Source organism: Setaria viridis, chromosome 7, assembly GCF_005286985.2.
Source record: "Setaria viridis chromosome 7, Setaria_viridis_v4.0, whole genome shotgun sequence".
NCBI lineage: Eukaryota > Viridiplantae > Streptophyta > Magnoliopsida > Poales > Poaceae > Setaria > Setaria viridis.
Genome location: NC_048269.2, coordinates 22245204 through 22265663, shown reverse-complemented (window position 1 = coordinate 22265663; position 20460 = coordinate 22245204). Strand labels below are relative to the sequence as shown.

The 20460-nt window shown below is 51.9% G+C and overlaps 1 protein-coding gene and 1 pseudogene across 1 annotated transcript; both read right to left on the bottom strand.

Moving 5' to 3' along the window:
* Positions 1 to 203: 203 nt before the first annotated feature.
* On the bottom strand, positions 204 to 17941 carry LOC140223477 (uncharacterized; annotated as a pseudogene).
* Positions 17942 to 18273: 332 nt separating this feature from the next.
* Positions 18274 to 20421, bottom strand: LOC117863089 (cytochrome P450 71A9). Its single transcript, XM_034746675.2, has 2 exons — positions 19284 to 20421; positions 18274 to 19170 (listed from the first exon to the last, which is right to left on the bottom strand). Exons 1-2 carry the CDS (start codon positions 20328 to 20330, stop codon positions 18541 to 18543), a joined length of 1677 nt encoding a protein of 558 aa, XP_034602566.1. The 5' UTR covers positions 20331 to 20421; the 3' UTR covers positions 18274 to 18540.
* Positions 20422 to 20460: the final 39 nt, after the last annotated feature.

The following is a 20460-nucleotide window of genomic DNA, read 5'->3' as shown; positions in this document are numbered from 1 at the left end:
TAGTATTATAGTTGGTGGGGACCCATGGGGTACCCATATCCCTCAAGCACAGAAAGGAATATGTTGATATTAATGGTTGTGACAAAAAGATGGAAATAAACAAGGTTAAACTATCATGTTTACCTACTCCATCATTTGCAGAAGCATGGTGGAGCTAAGATGTGGCATCAAATTGGAGTAAGCTGGTGCAGATGCATCTTGTGTCAGTTGACTGCAAGTATAATGCCTTGGAGCATCTTGAGAAAACCATTAGGAAGTTAGAAGATCCTTCATAAACACCAATCAGCAACTCCATTACTGATTCATCCAATGGGAAGAAAACCATTGGGAGCATCTTAAGAATGTGGGAAAAAAACACAGGTTTCATATATTACCTCTGGAACTGGTGATACCATTACTGGTTCATCCTGTGTTGGAGCTGGTGGGCTATCAACATCATTTGTTGGAGCTGGTGGAGCTTGTGGATTAATGCCATGCACCTCTAGATCATAGTCTTTAGGTCTGATGCCGTTTTTCTTAAAGAAACAACCTTTTGCATTATGATTTTCTTATTTGCAGTAGCTGCATGTGATGATCACTCCATGCTTGGATAGTTTAGGTCCATTCCTTTCCTAGATTTCAGAGGGTTCCTTCCTCCTGCACCTTCTTGGCCTACCTACTATCTTCTTCCTGCACCTTCTTGGCCTACCTACTTTCTTCTCATAAACAAGTGCTCTGACTTCAGGACCATCAACATGATCCCATGTGCTCTTATCTCTACATGGCATGATGTTGGTCTCATAGGTCTTGTTGATAGCTTACAGTGTGTAGCAGTCATGAACCATGTTCTCAGGTGGAATCCTCTCATGCCTTAAGCAAGAGATGGCATGTTGACATGGGATACCAGTCAGATTCCACTTCCTACATTCACATTCCTTGTTTATAATGTTGACTATGTATTGGAAATCTCTGTCAAGAACTTGGAACCACACCCCCTCTTCCAGCTGGAAATGCATAGGAAACATTAGCATACTCTGTATTCTTGGCTAGTTTCTTCCTTATCTTTGGACAAATGCGCCCTGCAAATTGATCAGCCAACTCTTGTTGCTTGTTGTGGTATGTAGTCATAAGTTATTGCTTGATCCTTTCAAACATACTTAGAATTGGCATCTCCCTTGCTTTTAGAATATATTTGTTGAAAACTTCACAATTATTGTTCAACAAGATGTCAGACTTGGGAAATTCTGCAAAGTATGCTCTTACCCATGTGTTTGTAGGCATTCTCTGCAACCAATTATAGACATCTTCATTCAACTCCTTCATCTTGCCCATGTGGTGCTCAAACTTTGATACTGTACTAGCCCTTGCACATGTCCATAACTGGTTCTTCAAAATCTCACCTTTGAATCCTGCATCCTTGAAATTTGAGTATAGATGTCTAACACAAAAGTGATGCTCCGACTCAGAAAAAACTTCTTGAACAACAGGAATTAAACCCTGAAATAACAAGGAAAATGCAATATTGATGAAAAAAGATAGTAAGTTATAATAAAGAAAATTGTAAGATTGGTGAAACACCTTCTATTTGTTGGTCATGATAGTCCAAGGATAAGTGTTCATAATGCCCAAATCTTGCTTCAAGGTCTCAAGGAACCACTTCCATGTGTCCTTTGATTCAACGTCCACCACAGCTAGAGCAATTGGGTATATGCAATCATCGGGATCAATGCACACAATGGTTAGTATCTGGCCTCCAAATTTAGTTTTGATGTGGCAGCCATCAAGACAAATCAAAGGCCTGCAGCCAGAGCAAAAATCCTCTTTTGCACGGATCTAGATATGTAGCATGTAGAGAAATGGCCATTAAGAAGGTTTAGAAAAAATGAGCTGCCTGGATTACTTTCTCCTGAGCTCATGGGCATAATCCTAAAGTTGGTTATATTGCTAACTTTCATCACCATATATTTTTCTTGTTGCTAACCTTCTAACTCTGGCCAACTTGGTTTTTGAAGGAGTCAAATTCCAATCTTTCTGAACTGTTTTTGCAAAGTTGGAGATACTCATGTTGTGATTAGTTCTGAATGATTCAAGGTACTTGTCAGCTAGAAATTTGCAGTACACTTCTTCAGAACCCATTCCTTTTGACCGTTATGTCATCCAGCATATGTCTTCATTGTAATAGCCTTCATTCTACTGTCATATGATGCATAGAAATTTCAAGGGCAGCCTTCTGCACAGTGAGCCCTAAGCCTTTTGTTCTTATTTCTTGGCAATTTGATTTCTACCCGATTCTTTAGACTATACTCAGTAATTGTTGTTCTCAGTTTCACCATTGACTCAAATACCATGCCCACCTTGAATACAGGACTACTTAAATCTTTTGGTCTGAATGTACTTGACTTTATATTCACTTGTGCATCTATGTCATCACTTGGAAGCAAAAACTCCTCATAATAATCATTAGATGACAACTCCGCTGCCAATGAATGCTCTTCCCCCTTCAGCCTACTCCCCTTGGCCTTCTTTGCTCTGGTAGTATTCTTGGACCTAAAGATTCCCTCATCCATTACATCCACATGATCAACAAATAGGTCATCATCTCCATCAACTTCATTATCACTGTCAAAGAAATCAGAGTCTTCACTATGTTGATCAGAAACATTGTCTTCCTCTTCATCAGCATGAGTACTTTGACATGAACTTAGATTCCTTTAAAATTCTAGTAGCTTCTCTCTATCATTCTTCTCAATGTGCTACACCCTGACAGGGCTCAGTACCCTTGGAAGTTCTGCAATTAGGTTCACTGTAACATCATCCCAAGGACCACTAATAACAATATCATCATGGTCCAAACACACTACCAAATTCTTAATCCTATCCACCACTAAACACATAGCATTTGTGTCTGCATCACCAACTATCACTCTCAGGCCATTAGCAATTTTATTCCCTGGTAGCAACCAATAATACTTCAAATTTGGTGTCTTTGGGTGAAGCGTCCCCACATAAGTAGAGACTAAATGTGATACAAATATCAGTCCCAGGAGGCTGATAGCACATTTATTCGACAGATAATTCAGTTACCGTACAACTCCCGAGGGAGTGGGCGTGAGAGCCACGCAGCGATAAGAAGCAAATAAACAACAGCGGCTAACCAAGCGACTGCCAAAAGACAGCACTCGGGACTACACGGCAGCAGCAGCATCTTAGAAAGGCCAACACCACAGGCAGCGTCGGGTGCGGACACAACCTCTACTCAAGGTCTTCAGCGATGAAGTCAGGGTCTTCCTCTGTAGTAACGGAGCAAGGGTGAGTACGAACGTACTCAACAAGTCCAACCCCATCCACGGAGGGGGATACAAACAAGTATATGCACAGGATATAACAAGGATAGGCTAGGGTTTATTTGCAATAAAGCTAGATTTTCAACACATGCATAGGCTCGTTTTCAAATAAATTTTTGTAAAACTTTTCTTTAGTAACCGAGCAAGGAGTGGGGTTGATCCTACACAAAGGATCCAAGTTTTTATCGCTATCGGACTCCCCGTCCGCCATAGCGCATGGCACAACTGCCGGACTCTTCCAAAATTCAACTCACACACACACACACACACACACCATCCATGCCCAAGTGCTAGTTATGTGACCAAGCCGTAACTCGTCCAATGCCGTGGACACGGCTACCCGGATAGGTTTTAACTCTGCAGAGGTTGTACACTTTTCCCACAAGTAGGGTACCGCAGCACGATCACCTTAGTGCCGGTGCGGATCCTAACAAAGCCATTACCCACCTTAGCTAAGACTGGCTAGCCCTCACGGAAGCACACAAGGGGTTCACGACTCATCCACGAGACCGTAACCGGGACCTAAGTCACCAAGATCTTACTCCTTTTCCATGGGCTCCCGTTGCTCACCAGCACCCCTGACGGCTAACAGTTCAGCTAGTGGGATTTATGCTAAGCCGTTGCCCATACAACGGTCGAGTGGTTGCACGATGGTGGAATTAGGCAAGATGACACATCAACTCGGTCCTTAACCATGACAAGATGGATATCTCCCGACATTGCTCAACCACTAAGGTACGAGCACGACATCCTGGCATCCCACACAAGGACTACCCATCCATCCTGTCTACACATCCTTTTTCCAATGAACCCAGAAAGTCATTTTCCTTACTTGCACACACACACGTTTATTTTTTGAAAACATAAGGGTAGTGGTGATTGTATTTAAATAGTAATTTCCTAAGCTTTCTAGCGGTGGCTATCGACCAAATAGAGCAAATCATATTTAGAGACAACCATAGGATAACAAGGAATGTTCATAACAATCAAGGGGTGGCTATCCAACCATGTCTTGCGATGAAATAATATGCATTTTGTAAAAACAGGCCAATGGGTTGTGTTTGAAAAACTAGGTATTAAATATGCATCAAAGGGTGAGATTGGACTTGCCGTCTTCAAAGCCTTCCGGGAATTCCGGCTCGTGCTGCTGGTCCTCGAGCTCGGGCTCGCGGTCAAACTCCTCCTCGGGATCCTCCTCGGGCAATCCGCGATCTACGGCACACACAAACGGACACACAAATAAATAAAAGAAAGAACGGTTTTTAACCGTGAGCTCTGAACAGAAAATGTGAACGGAAAATAGGTAGAAAGATTATTTTTGGGAAATTTGGATATGGATCGGCGAAAGTATTTTGGAGGATGAAGTGGTGAAATTTGGGATTAATTGGAGGAAGTTTGGCGCATGAAATGACGGGTTAAACATGAATTAGGGGCTTAAACGGAGGTTTAGGACTGATTTATAATAAACCAGGGACCTATTTATAAATAATTTTGAAGGTGGACGGGCTTATCCGCGAATAGGTTTATGAGAGTGGTGGAAGGACTGTTTCACGAATAATAGATTCCTTGGGGTTAGATCGGAAAGGAGGGGTTTCTTCTTCCCTTCTCTCTGTACCGGAACAGAGGAGATGGAAGGGAGGGGCGGCCGGCCTAGGGCGGCGGCCCAGGCTCGCCGACGGCGAGGGGAGGCGGTGGGAGAGGCTAGAGGAGGCCGTGGGGGCTCCATTTTGCCCGATACCTTGGAGCTTCGGATAGGGAAGGGGCGGCCGGCGGTGGTTCGGTGGAGGCAGCGGTGGAGGTACTGGTGGCGGCGGCGCTTGGCGAGTGGAGTAGGTTGGGGTGGCGAGCTGAGCGGAGGTGGAGTGGCAAGGGAGGCCGGGCGAGCGGCCCTTTTTATAGGCCGGCGAGGGGCGGCCGGCGGTGGGGGACCGGGCGACCGGCGGTGTGCGGCGTGGGGGTGGGGGCCGGGCCGGCGGTAGGGGCTCGGGCGCCGGAGGTGGGTGTCGCGGGGACGGCGGCACGGCAACGGTGGCGTGCGGCGGGCGGCACCGGAGGAGAGGTAGGGGCCGGCGGCGGGCGGCGTGGAGCGGGGACGGAGGTGGGGTGAAGCGTCCCCACATAAGTAGAGACTAAATGTGATCCAAATTATCAGTCCCAGGAGGCTGATAACACATTTATTCAACAGATAGTTCAGAAACCGTACAGCTCCCGAAGGAGCGGGCGGGCAAGCGACACCCAAAGCAAGACTAAAGCGATAACAACACAAATCCAAGTTGCAGTCCAGTCGGACTCCGGGCTGCAATCGGAGCTAAGCGTCAGCGGAAGCATCCTGCAAAAAGGGCCAACACCGCAGGCAGCGTTGGGTGCAGACGCAACCTCCTACTCGAAGTCCTCGGCGACGAAGTCCGGATCCTCCTCTGAAGTAACAACACAAGGGTGAGTACAAAAGTACTCAGCAAGTCCAACCCCATCCACGGAGGGGGATACAACAGAGTATGCACAAGGATAAACAAGGAATAAGCTATGGTTTATTTGCAGTAAAGCTGAATTTTAGACACATGCAGGGTTCCACTTTAAAGAAGTTTCATGAAAACATTTTAGTAAACCGTATATCAAGTGGGGTTGATCCTACACAAAGGATCCAAGTTTTATCGCTACCGGACTCCCCGTCCGCCGTAGCGCACGGCACACCTGCCGGACACTTCCAAAATTCCACACACCCACACACGCAGTAAAATACCAGTCATCCCCAAAAGCTAGTTGTGTGACCGAGCCGTAACTCGTCCAATGCCGTGGACACGGCTACCCGGATAGGTTTTAACTCTGCAGAGGTTGTACACTTTTCCCACAAGTAGGGTACCGTATCGCGATCACCTTAGCGTCGGTACGGATCCTATCAAAGCCATTACCCACCTTAGCCAACACTGACTAGTCAACACGGACGCGCTCAAGGGGTTAGCAACCCATCCACGGGGCTGAAACCGGGACCTAAGTCACCAAGAGCTTAGTCCTTTTCCAAGGCCTCCCGTTGCTCGCCAGCACACCTGAAGCCTAGCAGTTTAGCTAGTGGGATTTATGCTAAGCCGTTGCCCATACAACGGTCGAGTGGTTGTACGCTGATGGAATTAGGCAAGATGACACATCAACTCGGTCCTTAGCCATGACAAGATGGATATCTCCCACTCTGCTCAACCACTGAGGTACGAGCACAACAACCCGGCGTTCCACACAAGAAACACCCATCCATCTCATCCACCACCTCTCTTTACACCCGAAAAACCCAACTCCTCAGTTAAACATACTCACACATTAATTTTCGAGTAATCAAGTGTAGTCAGGTTGAGTTTGGATAATGAGTTCCTAAGCGTTCTAGCAGTATTTATCATCTAAACAGAGCAACTCATATTTAGAGATAAATATGGGACAATCAAGGAATAGTCATAACAATCAAGGGGTGGCTATCCAACCATGTCTTGCGATAAAACAATATGCATGTTATAAAACAGGCCAATAGGTTGTGTCTGAAAAACTGGGTATTAAATATGCATCAAAGGGTGAGATTGGACTTGCCGTTCTCAAAACCTTCCGCGAGCTCCTGCTCGCGGTACTGGTCCTCGGGCTCGGGCTCGCGGTCGAACTCCTCCTCGCGCTCCTCCTCGGGTACTCCGTGATCTACGGCACACACAAACGAGCACACAATAAATAAAAAGGAAAAGGGTTTTACCCGATGAGCTCCGAACAGGAAATATGAACGAAAAATAGGTAGGAAGGGTATTTTCGTGGGATTTTGATATGCCTCGGCGGAAACATATGAGAGGAGGCTGTGGTCGAATTTGGGGTGGATTGGAGGAAATTTGGCGCATGAAATGACGGGTTAAAGGAGTATTAGGGGCTTTAATACGGGGTTTAGGACTGAACCGCGAGAGCAGGGGCCTATCTGTAATTATTTTTGGAATGGTGGGAGGACTGGTTCGCGAATCAGGGAAATTTGTGGGTTGGATCGCGAGGAGAGGGATTTACCCCTTCTTCTTCCTAGAGACAACAGGAGCTTGAGAGGAGAAATGGCCTTCGGCGTTCTGGTGGTGGGAGTGGAGGAAGGCAAGGTGCTCGTGGTGAGGGTGTGGAGGTGAAGGCTCGGCTCCCTCCTTTTATAGGCGGCGCGCGGGCGGGCGAGGGCCGAGGTAATGATGGCGGCCGGACTTTTGACCGGTGGCGTGCCGGAGTGGTCCAGCTCGTGGATGGCGTGGCGGCGTGGTCGACGAGGCCACAGAGGCGGCGACCGGTGACCGGCGACACGACGCGATGCACCGAGCCAAGCGCTAGACGCCAAGGCGCGAGCGGGCGTGGCACGGGCGACGTGACGCGGCGCGGGCGCAGCGCGGCGTGGCGGCGCGCGCGGGGCGGGCGGCGCGGCGGCGGGCGCTCGCGGGCGCGGGCGCGGGCGCGCGCGGGCGCGCGGCCCGACGCGGCGCGCGGCCCAGCGCGCGCGTGCCTGGTAGGGGAGGTGGGGCGTGCAGGCGCAAGTGGGCAGGGGAAATGAAGAAGAGAGAGAAGAAGGAGAAGGGGAGGAAGAAAGAGAAGGAAAAAGGAGAAGGGAAAGGAAGAGGAAGAAAAGAAGGGAAAGGGAGGAAAGGGAGGGGAAAAAGATGGCGAAAATTGCGGGATTCGTCTGCGCGTGATGACGGATTTGGCGGGCACGCGGCGAAAAATACGGGGAGTGGAAAATGGAGAATTGACGGGCCGGGGCCAGGACGGCGGGTCCGACGGAAGGGAAAGGATTTGATGGAGCTCGGCGGTCGGAAAATTTTTGGAGAGCATTTTTAGCGGGTGATTTAACTGGGTGTATTTTACGGGCGTTACAAACCTACCCCACTTAAATTGAATCTCGTCCTCGAGATTCGGCTGAGTCCTGAACAGATGGGGAAATTCCTTCTTTAACGCATCCTCGCGTTCCCAAGTGGCTTCTTCCTCACCATGCCGACTCCATTGAACTCTGCAAATTCGTACTGCTAAATTCCTTGTCCTCCTGGTGACGGTGTCCAGAATCTTGACGGGTACTTCCTGATATCGCAGATCCTTCTGCAAATCTATGGTTTCCACCAGTACCTGCTCCTCTGGTACTCTCAGGCATTTTCTTAGCTGGGACACATGAAATACCGGGTGGATGTCCGACATTTCTTCGGGCAGCTGAATACGGTAGGCTACCGCTCCAATTCTTTTCAGTACCTTGTATGGTCCGATATACCGAGGGGCCAGCTTTCCTTGCACTTGGAACCTCTGGGTACCTCGGATCGGAGAGACCTTAAGGTACACGAAGTCCCCCTCACTGAAAATCAACTCTCGTCTCCTCTTATCTGAGTAGCTCTTCTGTCTAGACTGTGCTGCTTTCAACTTCTCTCGTATTTCAGCTACTCGCTCTTCTGCTTCCTTAATAAAGGCAGGTCCTACCAGGGTGCGCTCTCCCACTTCTGACCACATCAACGGGGTCCTGCACTTTCTTCCATAGAGAGCCTCAAACGGTGACATGCCTAAGCTGGCTTGGTAACTGTTGTTGTATGAGAACTCTGCATATGGTAGACTCTGCTCCCAATCCTTGCCATAAGTAAGGACACATGCCCTCAACATGTCTTCCATGATCTGATTTACTCTCTCTGTTTGGCCATCGGTCTGGGATGGTAGGCTGAACTAAAGTCCAGTTTGGTACCCATAGCCTTATGAAGACTCTTCCAGAATCTAGAGGTAAACTGGGTCCCTCTATCCGAAACAATTCTGCTAGGTACACCATGCAACTTCACTAGGTTGTCCACATAGAGCCTCGCTAGCTTTTCTCCACCATAGGTGGTCCGTACGGGCAAGTAGTGGGCAACCTTAGTGAGTCGGTCCACTATCACCCATATGGAGTCATTCCCTTTCTGAGTCTTGGGCAATCCCACCACAAAATCCATGCCAATCTCGTCCCATTTCCAAACTGGAATGGGTAGTGGTTGCAGTAACCCGGCTGGCTTCTGATGTTCGGCCTTAACTCTTTGGCAAATATCGCAGTGAGCGACGAACTGGGCTATGTCCGCCTTCATCCCGTTCCACCAGTACTTCTGCTTTAAGTCCATGTACATCTTGGTGGATCCCGGGTGGATGGAATATGCTGAGTTATGGGCCTCATCCATGATGGTTTGCCGGAATTCACCTTCCTTGGGTACACAAATCCTATCCTTGTACCACAAGGTTCCCTTTTCATCCACTCTGAAGTCTGGGGCTTTGTTTTCTCCGGTTTGCCTGCGAATCCTCACCAGGTCCGGGTCCGAGCCTTGGGCCTCTCGGATTCTTTCTTCCAGGGTGGGCTGAACACTTAGCTTGCGGCTGGTATCCTGGGGAATGATGTGCACATTTAATCGGGCCATTTCCTCCTGTAAGTGAGGGTCCTTAGGTCCGATCTGCCCATAGGATTTCCTGCTTAATGCATCCGCTACCACATTGGCCTTACCGGGGTGGTAATGAATTTCCAGATTATAATCCTTGACCAATTCTAACCATCTTCTTTGTCTCAAATTCAGATCTGGTTGGGTGAAGATATATTTTAGGCTCTTGTGGTCAGTGTAAATCTCACACTTGTTTCCGATCAAGTAGTGCCTCCAGATCTTGAGGGCATGCACTACGGCTGCAAATTCCAGATCATGGGTGGGGTAATTTTGTTCATGGGGTTTAAGTTGACGAGAGGCATATGCTACTACCTTCCCATCTTGCATCAGGACACACCCTAACCCTTGGCGAGAAGCGTCACAATAAATGACGAAGTCTCGCTGGATATCCGGTAGGGTTAACACTGGGGCGGTCGTTAATTTTCTCTTCAGTTCCTGAAAACTCCTCTCACATGCCTCAGTCCAATTGAATTTCTTGTCCTTTCTGAGTAGCTCTGTCATAGGTCGGGCTATCTTGGAAAATCCTTCAATGAACCTCCGATAGTACCCGGCTAAACCCAGAAAACTCCTGATTTCACTAACATTGTGGGCTGCTGCCAGTTGGAGACGGCTTCCACCTTCTCGGGGTCGACTGCTACTCCTTCTGCGGTCAAAATGTGACCAAGAAATGCCACCTTCTCTAGCCAAAATTCACATTTACTGAATTTAGCATAAAGTCGGTGGGCTCTCAATTTCTCCAGCACTACTCGCAGATGTTGCTCATGCTCTTGGACACTCTTGGAGTAAATAAGTATGTCGTCGATGAAGACCACGACAAACTTGTCTAGCTCCTCCATAAACACCTTATTCATGAGATTCATGAAATAAGCAGGGGCATTGGTTAGTCCAAAGGACATCACTGTGAATTCAAACTGGCCATACCGGGTAACAAAAGCTGTCTTCGGGATATCACTTTCCTTAATCTTGAGCTGGTGGTACCCTGATCTCAAATCTATCTTGGAGAAGTACTTGGCTCCTTTTAACTGGTCAAATAGGTCATCTATTCTGGGAAGGGGGTATTTATTCTTGATGGTGACCTCATTCAGTGCGCGATAATCCACGCACATCCTCATGCTTCCATCCTTCTTCTTGACGAAGAGTACTGGGGCTCCCCATGGGGATGAGCTAGGTCTGATAAAGCCACTCTGCTGTAGTTCACCTAGCTGTTTCTTCAGCTCTGCTAACTCAGATGCTGCCATTCTATAGGGCCTCTTGGCTATAGGGGAGGTTCCAGGGATAAGGTCGATCACAAATTCTATATCCCTATCCGGGGGCATTCCAGGTAGTTCCTCAGGAAAAACATCCGGGTATTCACTCACTACCGGAACTCCTTCTATGGCTTTGGCTTCCATGCTAAAAACCATTGGGTCAGGCCCACTTCCTCGGGTGTGGCAGGTTACTTGTACGCCATCCTGATTAATTAGGCGCACTACCTTATCAGCACATCCTATGTGTCCATCATGTAGGCTTAACCAATCCATTCCAAGGATCACATCTATTCCTTTAGACTTAAGTACTACTAGATCTGCTTGGAATTCTACCCCACTTAAATTGATCCTTACCCGGGAACAACCTAGTCGACACTGGATGTCGGCTCCAGGCGTCCAGGTTATTAGGGGTACCTTTAGTAGTACTGTAGGTATGTGGTGCTTATCCACAAAGCTTGATGATATAAATGAATGTGATGCTCCAGAATCGAAGAGTACTGTTGCCAATACTGAGCTGACTAGAAACTCACCGAGTACCACGCCCTGAGCTTCCTGAGCCTCTTGCGCGCTGATGTGGTTGACGCGGGCTCGTCCAAACGACTGCTGGGGCTGCCTCATCTGCTGGCTGTTGTTGTTGTTGTTGCCGGGGTTGTTGCTGTGGACGGGAACACGGTTGGCTCCTGACACTGCTACCCTTGGTCCAGTCACTGCGTTGGAGAAGGCTGATGCAGCTGGCTTGTTGGCGTAGGGGCAGTTGGCAATGAAATGCCCTGGCTCACGGCAGTTGAAGCATGCCCTGCCGTTGTTGGTGACCTGACTGGCGCTGTTCTGTGGGGCCTTGACAGGGTTCTGGCTTCTGAATGGGGCATTGGTCTGATGGGAACCGGAGGCTTGAGACTGGGTCTGGTACTGCATGGGAGCTTGGAACCTGGGCATGGGGTAACCAAAGCTTCTTGGTTTCTGGAACCTGTCCTGCTGGTGGGCCTTGCTGTCCAGGAATCGGCGCTTGTTGTCCCTCCTTTCATCTGCCTTGGCTCTCTCAGTCAGAATAGCCATGTTCATCAGGGTGTTGAAGTCAGGGTAAATCTGAGGAGTAAGCAGGGTCCTCAGTTCCGCGTTCAAGCCCTTCTTGAACATGTCTTGCTTCTTCTCATCCTTGTCTACTTCTTCTGGAGCATAGCGAGCCAACTCCATGAACTGATAGGTGTACTCCTCCACTGACTTGTTGCCCTGACGCAGTTCACGGAATTCATCCGCCTTGCGCTTCATGGTAGCCGCAGGAATGTGATAGCGGCGGAACTCTGTCACAAACTCATCCCAGGTGATAGTGGAGGCATCCTGGGCGGCCGTGCAGTAGTTTTCCCACCAAGCTAAAGCAGTCCCAGTGAGCTGGTGCGCAGCCAGGAGAACTTTGTCCCTGCCCTCACAGCCGAATGGCTCTAGCTTCCTCTTAATGACCCGCAGCCAGTCATCTGCGTCCAGGGGGTTGATGGACCCACCAAAAGTGGGCGGCTTGGTGCGGAGGAAGTCTGTCAGCTTCTCATTCATACCCTGTCCGCGGGGCCTCTGGCGAGTGATGGCATTGGCCAAGGCTTCAAGCAGAAGGGTCTGGTTGTTCATGACTTGTACCAGGTCAATGACCGGTGGGGGCGGTGGCTCCTGTGCTCCCACTTGACTCTCTCCCCTGCCCTCGGGCTGATTTACCTCCTGCTCCTCATGGTGCACTATTGGTGGGGGTCCCTGCCTTTCCTGCTGCCTTTCTGCACTAGGAGTGGCACGTGCTTGACTCGGGGAGGTCCTGGTGGCACGCTTGGGAGGCATCTACAGATTGAGTGAACTTTCATGAGACTTGGATTTGGATATTAAGGTGATGTTTAGTTAATTATTTCGAATTTTCGAAGAGACAGAATGCACCTCCTGTCGACAAACACACAGACTAACAAACAACAAGCACAAATGATTTTATTATTTTGCCGGGGCGGTTACAACACTTGGGGTAGGGCCAAAACACGTGCTACACGACCGGTACAACAACACAACTGGGGGGGTACAACTCTAGACTCGGGGCAGCTTCTGGAGCACAACTTGGACCACGGACCATGACGACTCCACTCCCTCGGGCAAACTCTGGGCTGGGCATTCTACTCGCGGGACGAATCTGCACACTGCGCGGAGTGGTCTTCTAGCGGAATCAGGAGGGCCAGCACCTCATCTCTCAGGGTCCCACCTGCGGGAGGGAGCTCATTGGCCACCTCAGAGTCCCTTTCCGAAGGCGGTGGTGCTGGTGTGGCATCGGGGCTATTCCGCTTTCCGGACCCCTGGGCAACAGGGACTCCATCCAATACCGGGGCCTCGTCGTCCTCCACGATCCGCATCTTCCTCCTTGTGCGGTCCGAGCGGTGGGCTTCCTTCAGTGCCTGCGCGTGCCGGTCCTCGGCCTCCTTGAGGGCCTCGATGGCGAGGGCCTCATTGCTTTGGGCGGCCGCGGCTCGGGCCTCAGCTGCTGCCAATCTCACCTGGAGCCTCCTCACCATAATCTCGGCATCCTCGGCTCTGCGGATCTGCTGCTTCAAATGAGCGGCCTGCTCATCGCAGAGTTCATCCAAAGTGAGGAGATAGGTAGCCATATGGAGCACGGTGGGGTCATCCTCGCGCTGTCCACGTCCTTCTAAAGTCCTCACCCGGGCCAGCTAAACCGGGCGGTTCTTCTTGACAGGCGGGTAGAACCTCATCGGTGTGCGTCCGATGTGCCACTCATAGATTTGGCACAGGTAGCGCAGGGCTTTCCGAGCTGCCGCCTGGTAAGTGTCCTTCCGCCGGAAACCAGTGGCAGACACATTCCAAGGCTGAATGTCGGGGAAGCGGCTGCTCCTGCCCACAAAGATGGTCATCTCGCACCGGAGAGTCCCACGGTCCTCATACTCCCTGCTGGAGTACTCCGGGCGCTCGTAAATCCCGAGGCGGTCCATGCAGGCGAACAGCAACCTGGGAAAACCGGGCTCCTCCAGGCAGTGGCTGTTGGTCCATCCTTCTTCAGTCATCTGGAAAGAATCGGGGTGTAAATCAGTTTTGCAATTGAGCAGGGGTAGCAAGAAATTTTGTAAATCATTTAATTTGGTCAAAAAGGCTTTTCCGGTCCTAATGGTTACGTCCTACGGCCAACGACGGCTCTGATACCACCTGAAGCGTCCCCACCTAAGTAGAGACTAAATGTGATCCAAATTATCAGTCCCAGGAGGCTGATAACACATTTATTCAACAGATAGTTCAGAAACCGTACAGCTCCCGAAGGAGCGGGCGGGCAAGCGACACCCAAAGCAAGACTAAAGCGATAACAACACAAATCCAAGTTGCAGTCCAGTCGGACTCCGGGCTGCAATCGGAGCTAAGCGTCAGCGGAAGCATCCTGCAAAAAGGGCCAACACCGCAGGCAGCGTTGGGTGCAGACGCAACCTCCTACTCGAAGTCCTTGGCGACGAAGTCCGGATCCTCCTCTGAAGTAACAACACAAGGGTGAGTACAAAAGTACTCAGCAAGTCCAACCCCATCCACGGAGGGGGATACAACAGAGTATGCACAAGGATAAACAAGGAATAAGCTATGGTTTATTTGCAGTAAAGCTGAATTTTAGACACATGCAGGGTTCCACTTTAAAGAAGTTTCATGAAAACATTTTAGTAAACCGTATATCAAGTGGGGTTGATCCTACACAAAGGATCCAAGTTTTATCGCTACCGGACTCCCCGTCCGCCGTAGCGCACGGCACACCTGCCGGACACTTCCAAAATTCCACACACCCACACACGCAGTAAAATACCAGTCATCCCCAAAAGCTAGTTGTGTGACCGAGCCGTAACTCATCCAATGCCGTGGACACGGCTACCCGGATAGGTTTTAACTCTGCAGAGGTTGTACACTTTTCCCACAAGTAGGGTACCGTATCGCGATCACCTTAGTGTCGGTACGGATCCTATCAAAGCCATTACCCACCTTAGCCAACACTGACTAGTCAACACGGACGCGCTCAAGGGGTTAGCAACCCATCCACGGGGCTGAAACCGGGACCTAAGTCACCAAGAGCTTAGTCCTTTTCCAAGGCCTCCCGTTGCTCGCCAGCACACCTGAAGCCTAGCAGTTTAGCTAGTGGGATTTATGCTAAGCCGTTGCCCATACAACGGTCGAGTGGTTGTACGCTGATGGAATTAGGCAAGATGACACATCAACTCGGTCCTTAGCCATGACAAGATGGATATCTCCCACTCTGCTCAACCACTGAGGTACGAGCACAACAACCCGGCGTTCCACACAAGAAACACCCATCCATCTCATCCACCACCTCTCTTTACACCCGAAAAACCCAACTCCTCAGTTAAACATACTCACACATTAATTTTCGAGTAATCAAGTGTAGTCAGGTTGAGTTTGGATAATGAGTTCCTAAGCGTTCTAGCAGTATTTATCATCTAAACAGAGCAACTCATATTTAGAGATAAATATGGGACAATCAAGGAATAGTCATAACAATCAAGGGGTGGCTATCCAACCATGTCTTGCGATAAAACAATATGCATGTTATAAAACAGGCCAATAGGTTGTGTCTGAAAAACTGGGTATTAAATATGCATCAAAGGGTGAGATTGGACTTGCCGTTCTCAAAACCTTCCGCGAGCTCCTGCTCGCGGTACTGGTCCTCGGGCTCGGGCTCGCGGTCGAACTCCTCCTCGCGCTCCTCCTCGGGTACTCCGCGATCTACGGCACACACAAACGAGCACACAATAAATAAAAAGGAAAAGGGTTTTACCCGATGAGCTCCGAACAGGAAATATGAACGAAAAATAGGTAGGAAGGGTATTTTCGTGGGATTTTGATATGCCTCGGCGGAAACATATGAGAGGAGGCTGTGGTCGAATTTGGGGTGGATTGGAGGAAATTTGGCGCATGAAATGACGGGTTAAAGGAGTATTAGGGGCTTTAATACGGGGTTTAGGACTGAACCGCGAGAGCAGGGGCCTATCTGTAATTATTTTTGGAATGGTGGGAGGACTGGTTCGCGAATCAGGGAAATTTGTGGGTTGGATCGCGAGGAGAGGGATTTACCCCTTCTTCTTCCTAGAGACAACAGGAGCTTGAGAGGAGAAATGGCCGTCGGCGTTCTGGTGGTGGGAGTGGAGGAAGGCAAGGTGCTCGTGGTGAGGGTGTGGAGGTGAAGGCTCGACTCCCTCCTTTTATAGGCGGCGCGCGGGCGGGCGAGGGCCGAGGTAATGATGGCGGCCGGACTTTTGACCGGTGGCGTGCCGGAGTGGTGGAGCTCGTGGATGGCGTGGCGGCGTGGTCGACGAGGCCACAGGGGCGGCGACCGGTGACCGGCGACTTGACGCGACGCACCGAGCCAAGCGCTAGACGCCAAGGCGCGAGCGGGCGTGGCACGGGCGACGTGACGCGGCGCGGGCACGGCGCGGCGCGGGCGCGGACGGCGCGGGCGGCGGCGCGCGGACGGCGGCGCGGGCGGCAGCGCGCGTGCGCGGCCTGGCGCCTCGGCGCGCGTGCCTGGCAGGGGAGGTGGGGGGTGCAGGCGCAAGTGGGCAGGGGAAATGAAGAAGAGAGAGAAGAAGGAGAAGGGGAGGAAGAAAGAGAAGGAAAAAGGAGAAGGGAAAGGAAGAGGAAGAAAAGAAGGGAAAGGGAGGAAAGGGAGGGGAAAAAGATGGCGAAAATTGCGGGATTCGTCTGCGCGCGATGACGGATTTGACGGGCACGCGGTGAAAAATACGGGGAGTGGAAAATGGAGAATTGACGGGCCGGGGCCAGGACGGCGGGTCCGACGGAAGGGAAAGGATTTGACGGAGCTCGGCGGTCGGAAAATTTTTGGAGAGCATTTTTAGCGGGTGATTTAACTGGGTGTATTTTACGGGCGTTACATGGGGCCGGCGCAGGAGGGGCGCGGGAAGGGGTCGGCGGGGTCGGGCGGCGCGGAGCGGGGCCGGAGGTGGGGCCGGCGCAGGAGGGGCGCGGGAAGGGGTCGGCGGGGTCGGGCGGTGCGGAGCGGGCCCGGAGGCAGGATCGGCAGGGTCGGGTGGTGCGGAGCGGGGCCGGAGGCGGGGTCGGCGGGGTCGGCCGAGCGGCGGGGCGCGGCCCGAGGCGGCCGGGCGGCGTGGCGCCAGGGAGGAGTAAATGCGCCGGTGGGGGGGTCCAAAGGAAATGGCGCCAGGAACCGGGAGGAGTGGCGCCAGGAAGAAGAAGAGAGGAGGAGGAAGAAGAAAAACAAAGGAGAAGGAAGAGGAAAAAGAAAGAAAGAGGGAGGAAACAGAGAAAGAAAGAGGGGGAACCGGCGGCCATTGCGGCACGCGGTCGGAGCACGCGCGCGGCGGTCTGACGACGGCACACGACGAGATTTACGGGCACGGGTAAAGATGATGGCTGTCGGCTTAGGTGCCGGGACGGCGAAATCGCCGGGAAAGTTTTCGATATCCGGGAGCTCAGCGGTAAAAAGATTTTGAAAGTGATTTTTAACGGATGATTTTTGTTGGTGATTTCTGCGGATGTTACATTGGGTAACCTACATTCTCAACAATATCATCCAGCCATAATGTTGACCAAGTGTCCACTTCACAATGATCAAAGCAACTAACCTTCCCATCAAAATAACTCCTCAAGTGCCCGAACCCAAAAAAAACCACCATGATGAATCTTTGCTGTGAACTCGTCGGGATTGTCACCTATACAGGCAAGAATAGGTGATTCCTTTAGCACCACAAAAAAAACCCAACAGAACCCCAACCAAACCCTAAATCAATGGGAAGATACCCTAAATTCGTCATCTCCATCCTCCAAAATCGAATCTTATACCTTCCAACATGCACTAATTGGACCAATCCATCTCCAATTGCACAAGTTTGGGTCGGATCAACTCACCATACGAGGGCGCAGGGTCGGTCTTCCTCCGCAAGGTTGGAGCCATCGTCGACCGCCACCGCGGCTGATGACTTCTGCACCACCGGCCACCTTCGTCCTCCTCCTCGTTCTAGGATTCGCAAGCGAGCCCCTCCATTTTCCCGGCCCGACGGTGATGAAGTTGTCGAACGAGTAGAGGCGACAGAGGGGCGGAGGAGATAGCAATGGGAAGAGAGGGTTTTTTTATTTTATTAAAAAAAAGAAACCGCCCCTGGGTCGGCAGCCAGCGTCCAACGTAGCACGCCACGTGCTGATCCAAGCCCATTAGAATGCGTGTCGACGCTTAGACCTAGATAACTAGATGTGCATTTTTTAAGACACCTCTTACCAAGTTGAAGGTAGGGCCATGAATTTATCTCTTGTTTATTTACTGATGACTTGCCTATCATTTGAAAACACGACCTTTTGTTGCTATACACATCTCTCGATATGCTTGTCCGGAGGACATGATTGTGACAGGATCTTGTCAACCATACGCTACGTACACTGCAAGAGCCAATCGTTCCAAGGGAAGACATATGCGAGTATCCATTCTACACACACACAAAAAAAAAGAACAATGAAATACGTCACGACATGTACTACCACGGAAGAGTCCTTATCGCTTCACCTCACGCATCGTCTCCTTTCCGCTAGGAGCACGAGAGGGTTCTTCCTGTGCACGGTCAGCCCGGTCTCCTGCTCCAGATCAACGGCCTGCCCATCCGGCGCGCGCCAGTCGAAGCAGAAGAGCAGGTTGGCGAGCAGCAGCTCGACGGCGGAGGTGGCGAAGTGCACGCCGGGGCAGCTCCTCCGCCCGACCCCGAACGGCACGAGCGAGAAGCTATCGTGCCAGGGCTTGTGGTCGCCGAGGTCCGCCACCTCCTCGTGCCGCTCGGGCGCGAACCGCGTCGCGTCGGGGCCCCACGCGTCGGGGTCCTGCCCGATGGCCCTGGCGTTCACGAGCACCCGCGTCCCCGCCGGGATCTCGCAGCCGTACACCGTGCAGGGCTCGATGGTCTCCCGCGGAACCAGCAGCGGCACCGGCGGGTGCACCCGCATCGACTCCCGGATCACCTGCTTCAGGTACTTGAGCCGCGGGAGGTCCGACTCGCGGACGATGTCGCCGCCGCCGTCGGCCACGGCGCCGCGCACCTCTTTCTGAGCCTTGGCGAGGATGTCCGGGTGCCGGACCAGCTCCGTCATCGTCCACTCCACTGTCGCCGCCGTTGTGTCCGTCCCGGCAATGAACATGTCCTGAAACGCACGAATAAAAACACAGAAGTCCCGGTTGTTCAGAAACGTCCTATCAATCAAGGAACTTGTGAAACGTAGCATGCGAGCGCGTACGAGATCGAGATGAGACGTACCGTAAGGATGCCTTTGATCTGGTTGCGGCTGTTGAACGTGCTCTTGTAAGCCGGATCACCGTGCAGGCGGAGGAGAACATCAACCAAGTCCTCGCCTTTGGAACCCGCGCGCTTGTTGAGGTGGTCGTCGATCACCTTCTCGTAGAACGCGTCCAGTTCATGGAAGTTCCGCTCCAGCCGCCTCCGCAGGCCCCGTAGCGTGTCCAGCCACCCCAGCCACGGCATGTAATCGGCCACGAAGAAAGCTCCAAGAAGCTTCTGCGTCTCGTCGAGGACGGCGCCGGCCTCGATGCTCCCTTCGCCAGTACCTTCGTCGCCGAACGCGACGCGGCGAAGGATCATGTTGCTCGTCGCCATGAGCCTCTCGCTCAGGTTCACGGGGGAGCCGTTCCCGGACGCGTCCGCCACGGCGGCGACGAGCGCGGCGGCCTCGCCCTCGCGGACGCCGCGGAACCCGCGCACGCGCGGGGCGCTCAGGAGCTCCGACAGGGAAGCGCGCCGCGCGGCGCGCCAGAACGCGCCGTCGGGCGGCGAGAACACGATGTCCTGCAGGCCGTAGGTGATCCTGGTGGCGGCGGCGAGCGCCGGGCGCCCCGACATGGCGCGGTCGTTGGGCTGGAACGCGGCGCGGAGCGCGTCGGCGGTGGAGACGACGAGCGTGGGCACGGAGCCCAGGCGGAGCAGCATGAGCGGCGCCGCGTGCCTGGCGGCCAGCGCGGCGAGGGAGTCGTGCGGGACGGCGCCGAGCTGGTGGAGGTTGCCGATGAGGGGGAGGCCCCTCGGGCACGGGAGAGACGGCGACCTGCTGCTGGCGGCGCGCCTCTTGAGCGGCGCGAGCAGTAGTCGCGTGAAGTAGAGGATCGTCACGGCGGTGACGAGGACGAGGAAGATGCGAGCAAAAAGATCGCCATGAGCTTGGAGCGTCTCCATGGAGATTGGTGGGGGTCGCGGTGGTGTTTGGTCACCCTGCTGCTTGCGGTAAGCGGTTACTAAGGATAGCATGGCAAGAACAGTGTTTTTAAAGACTGCACGAATAGACTTTGCCATGATTTGACTACTAGTGCTACACTGTTACCACTTAGCCGCCAACCGGCGGCGCGAATGGACTTTTGGCGGACATGGAGAGTCCAAAGTCCAAGGAGGGAAAAAAAAAAGAAAGCCTAGAAGATTTGTCTCG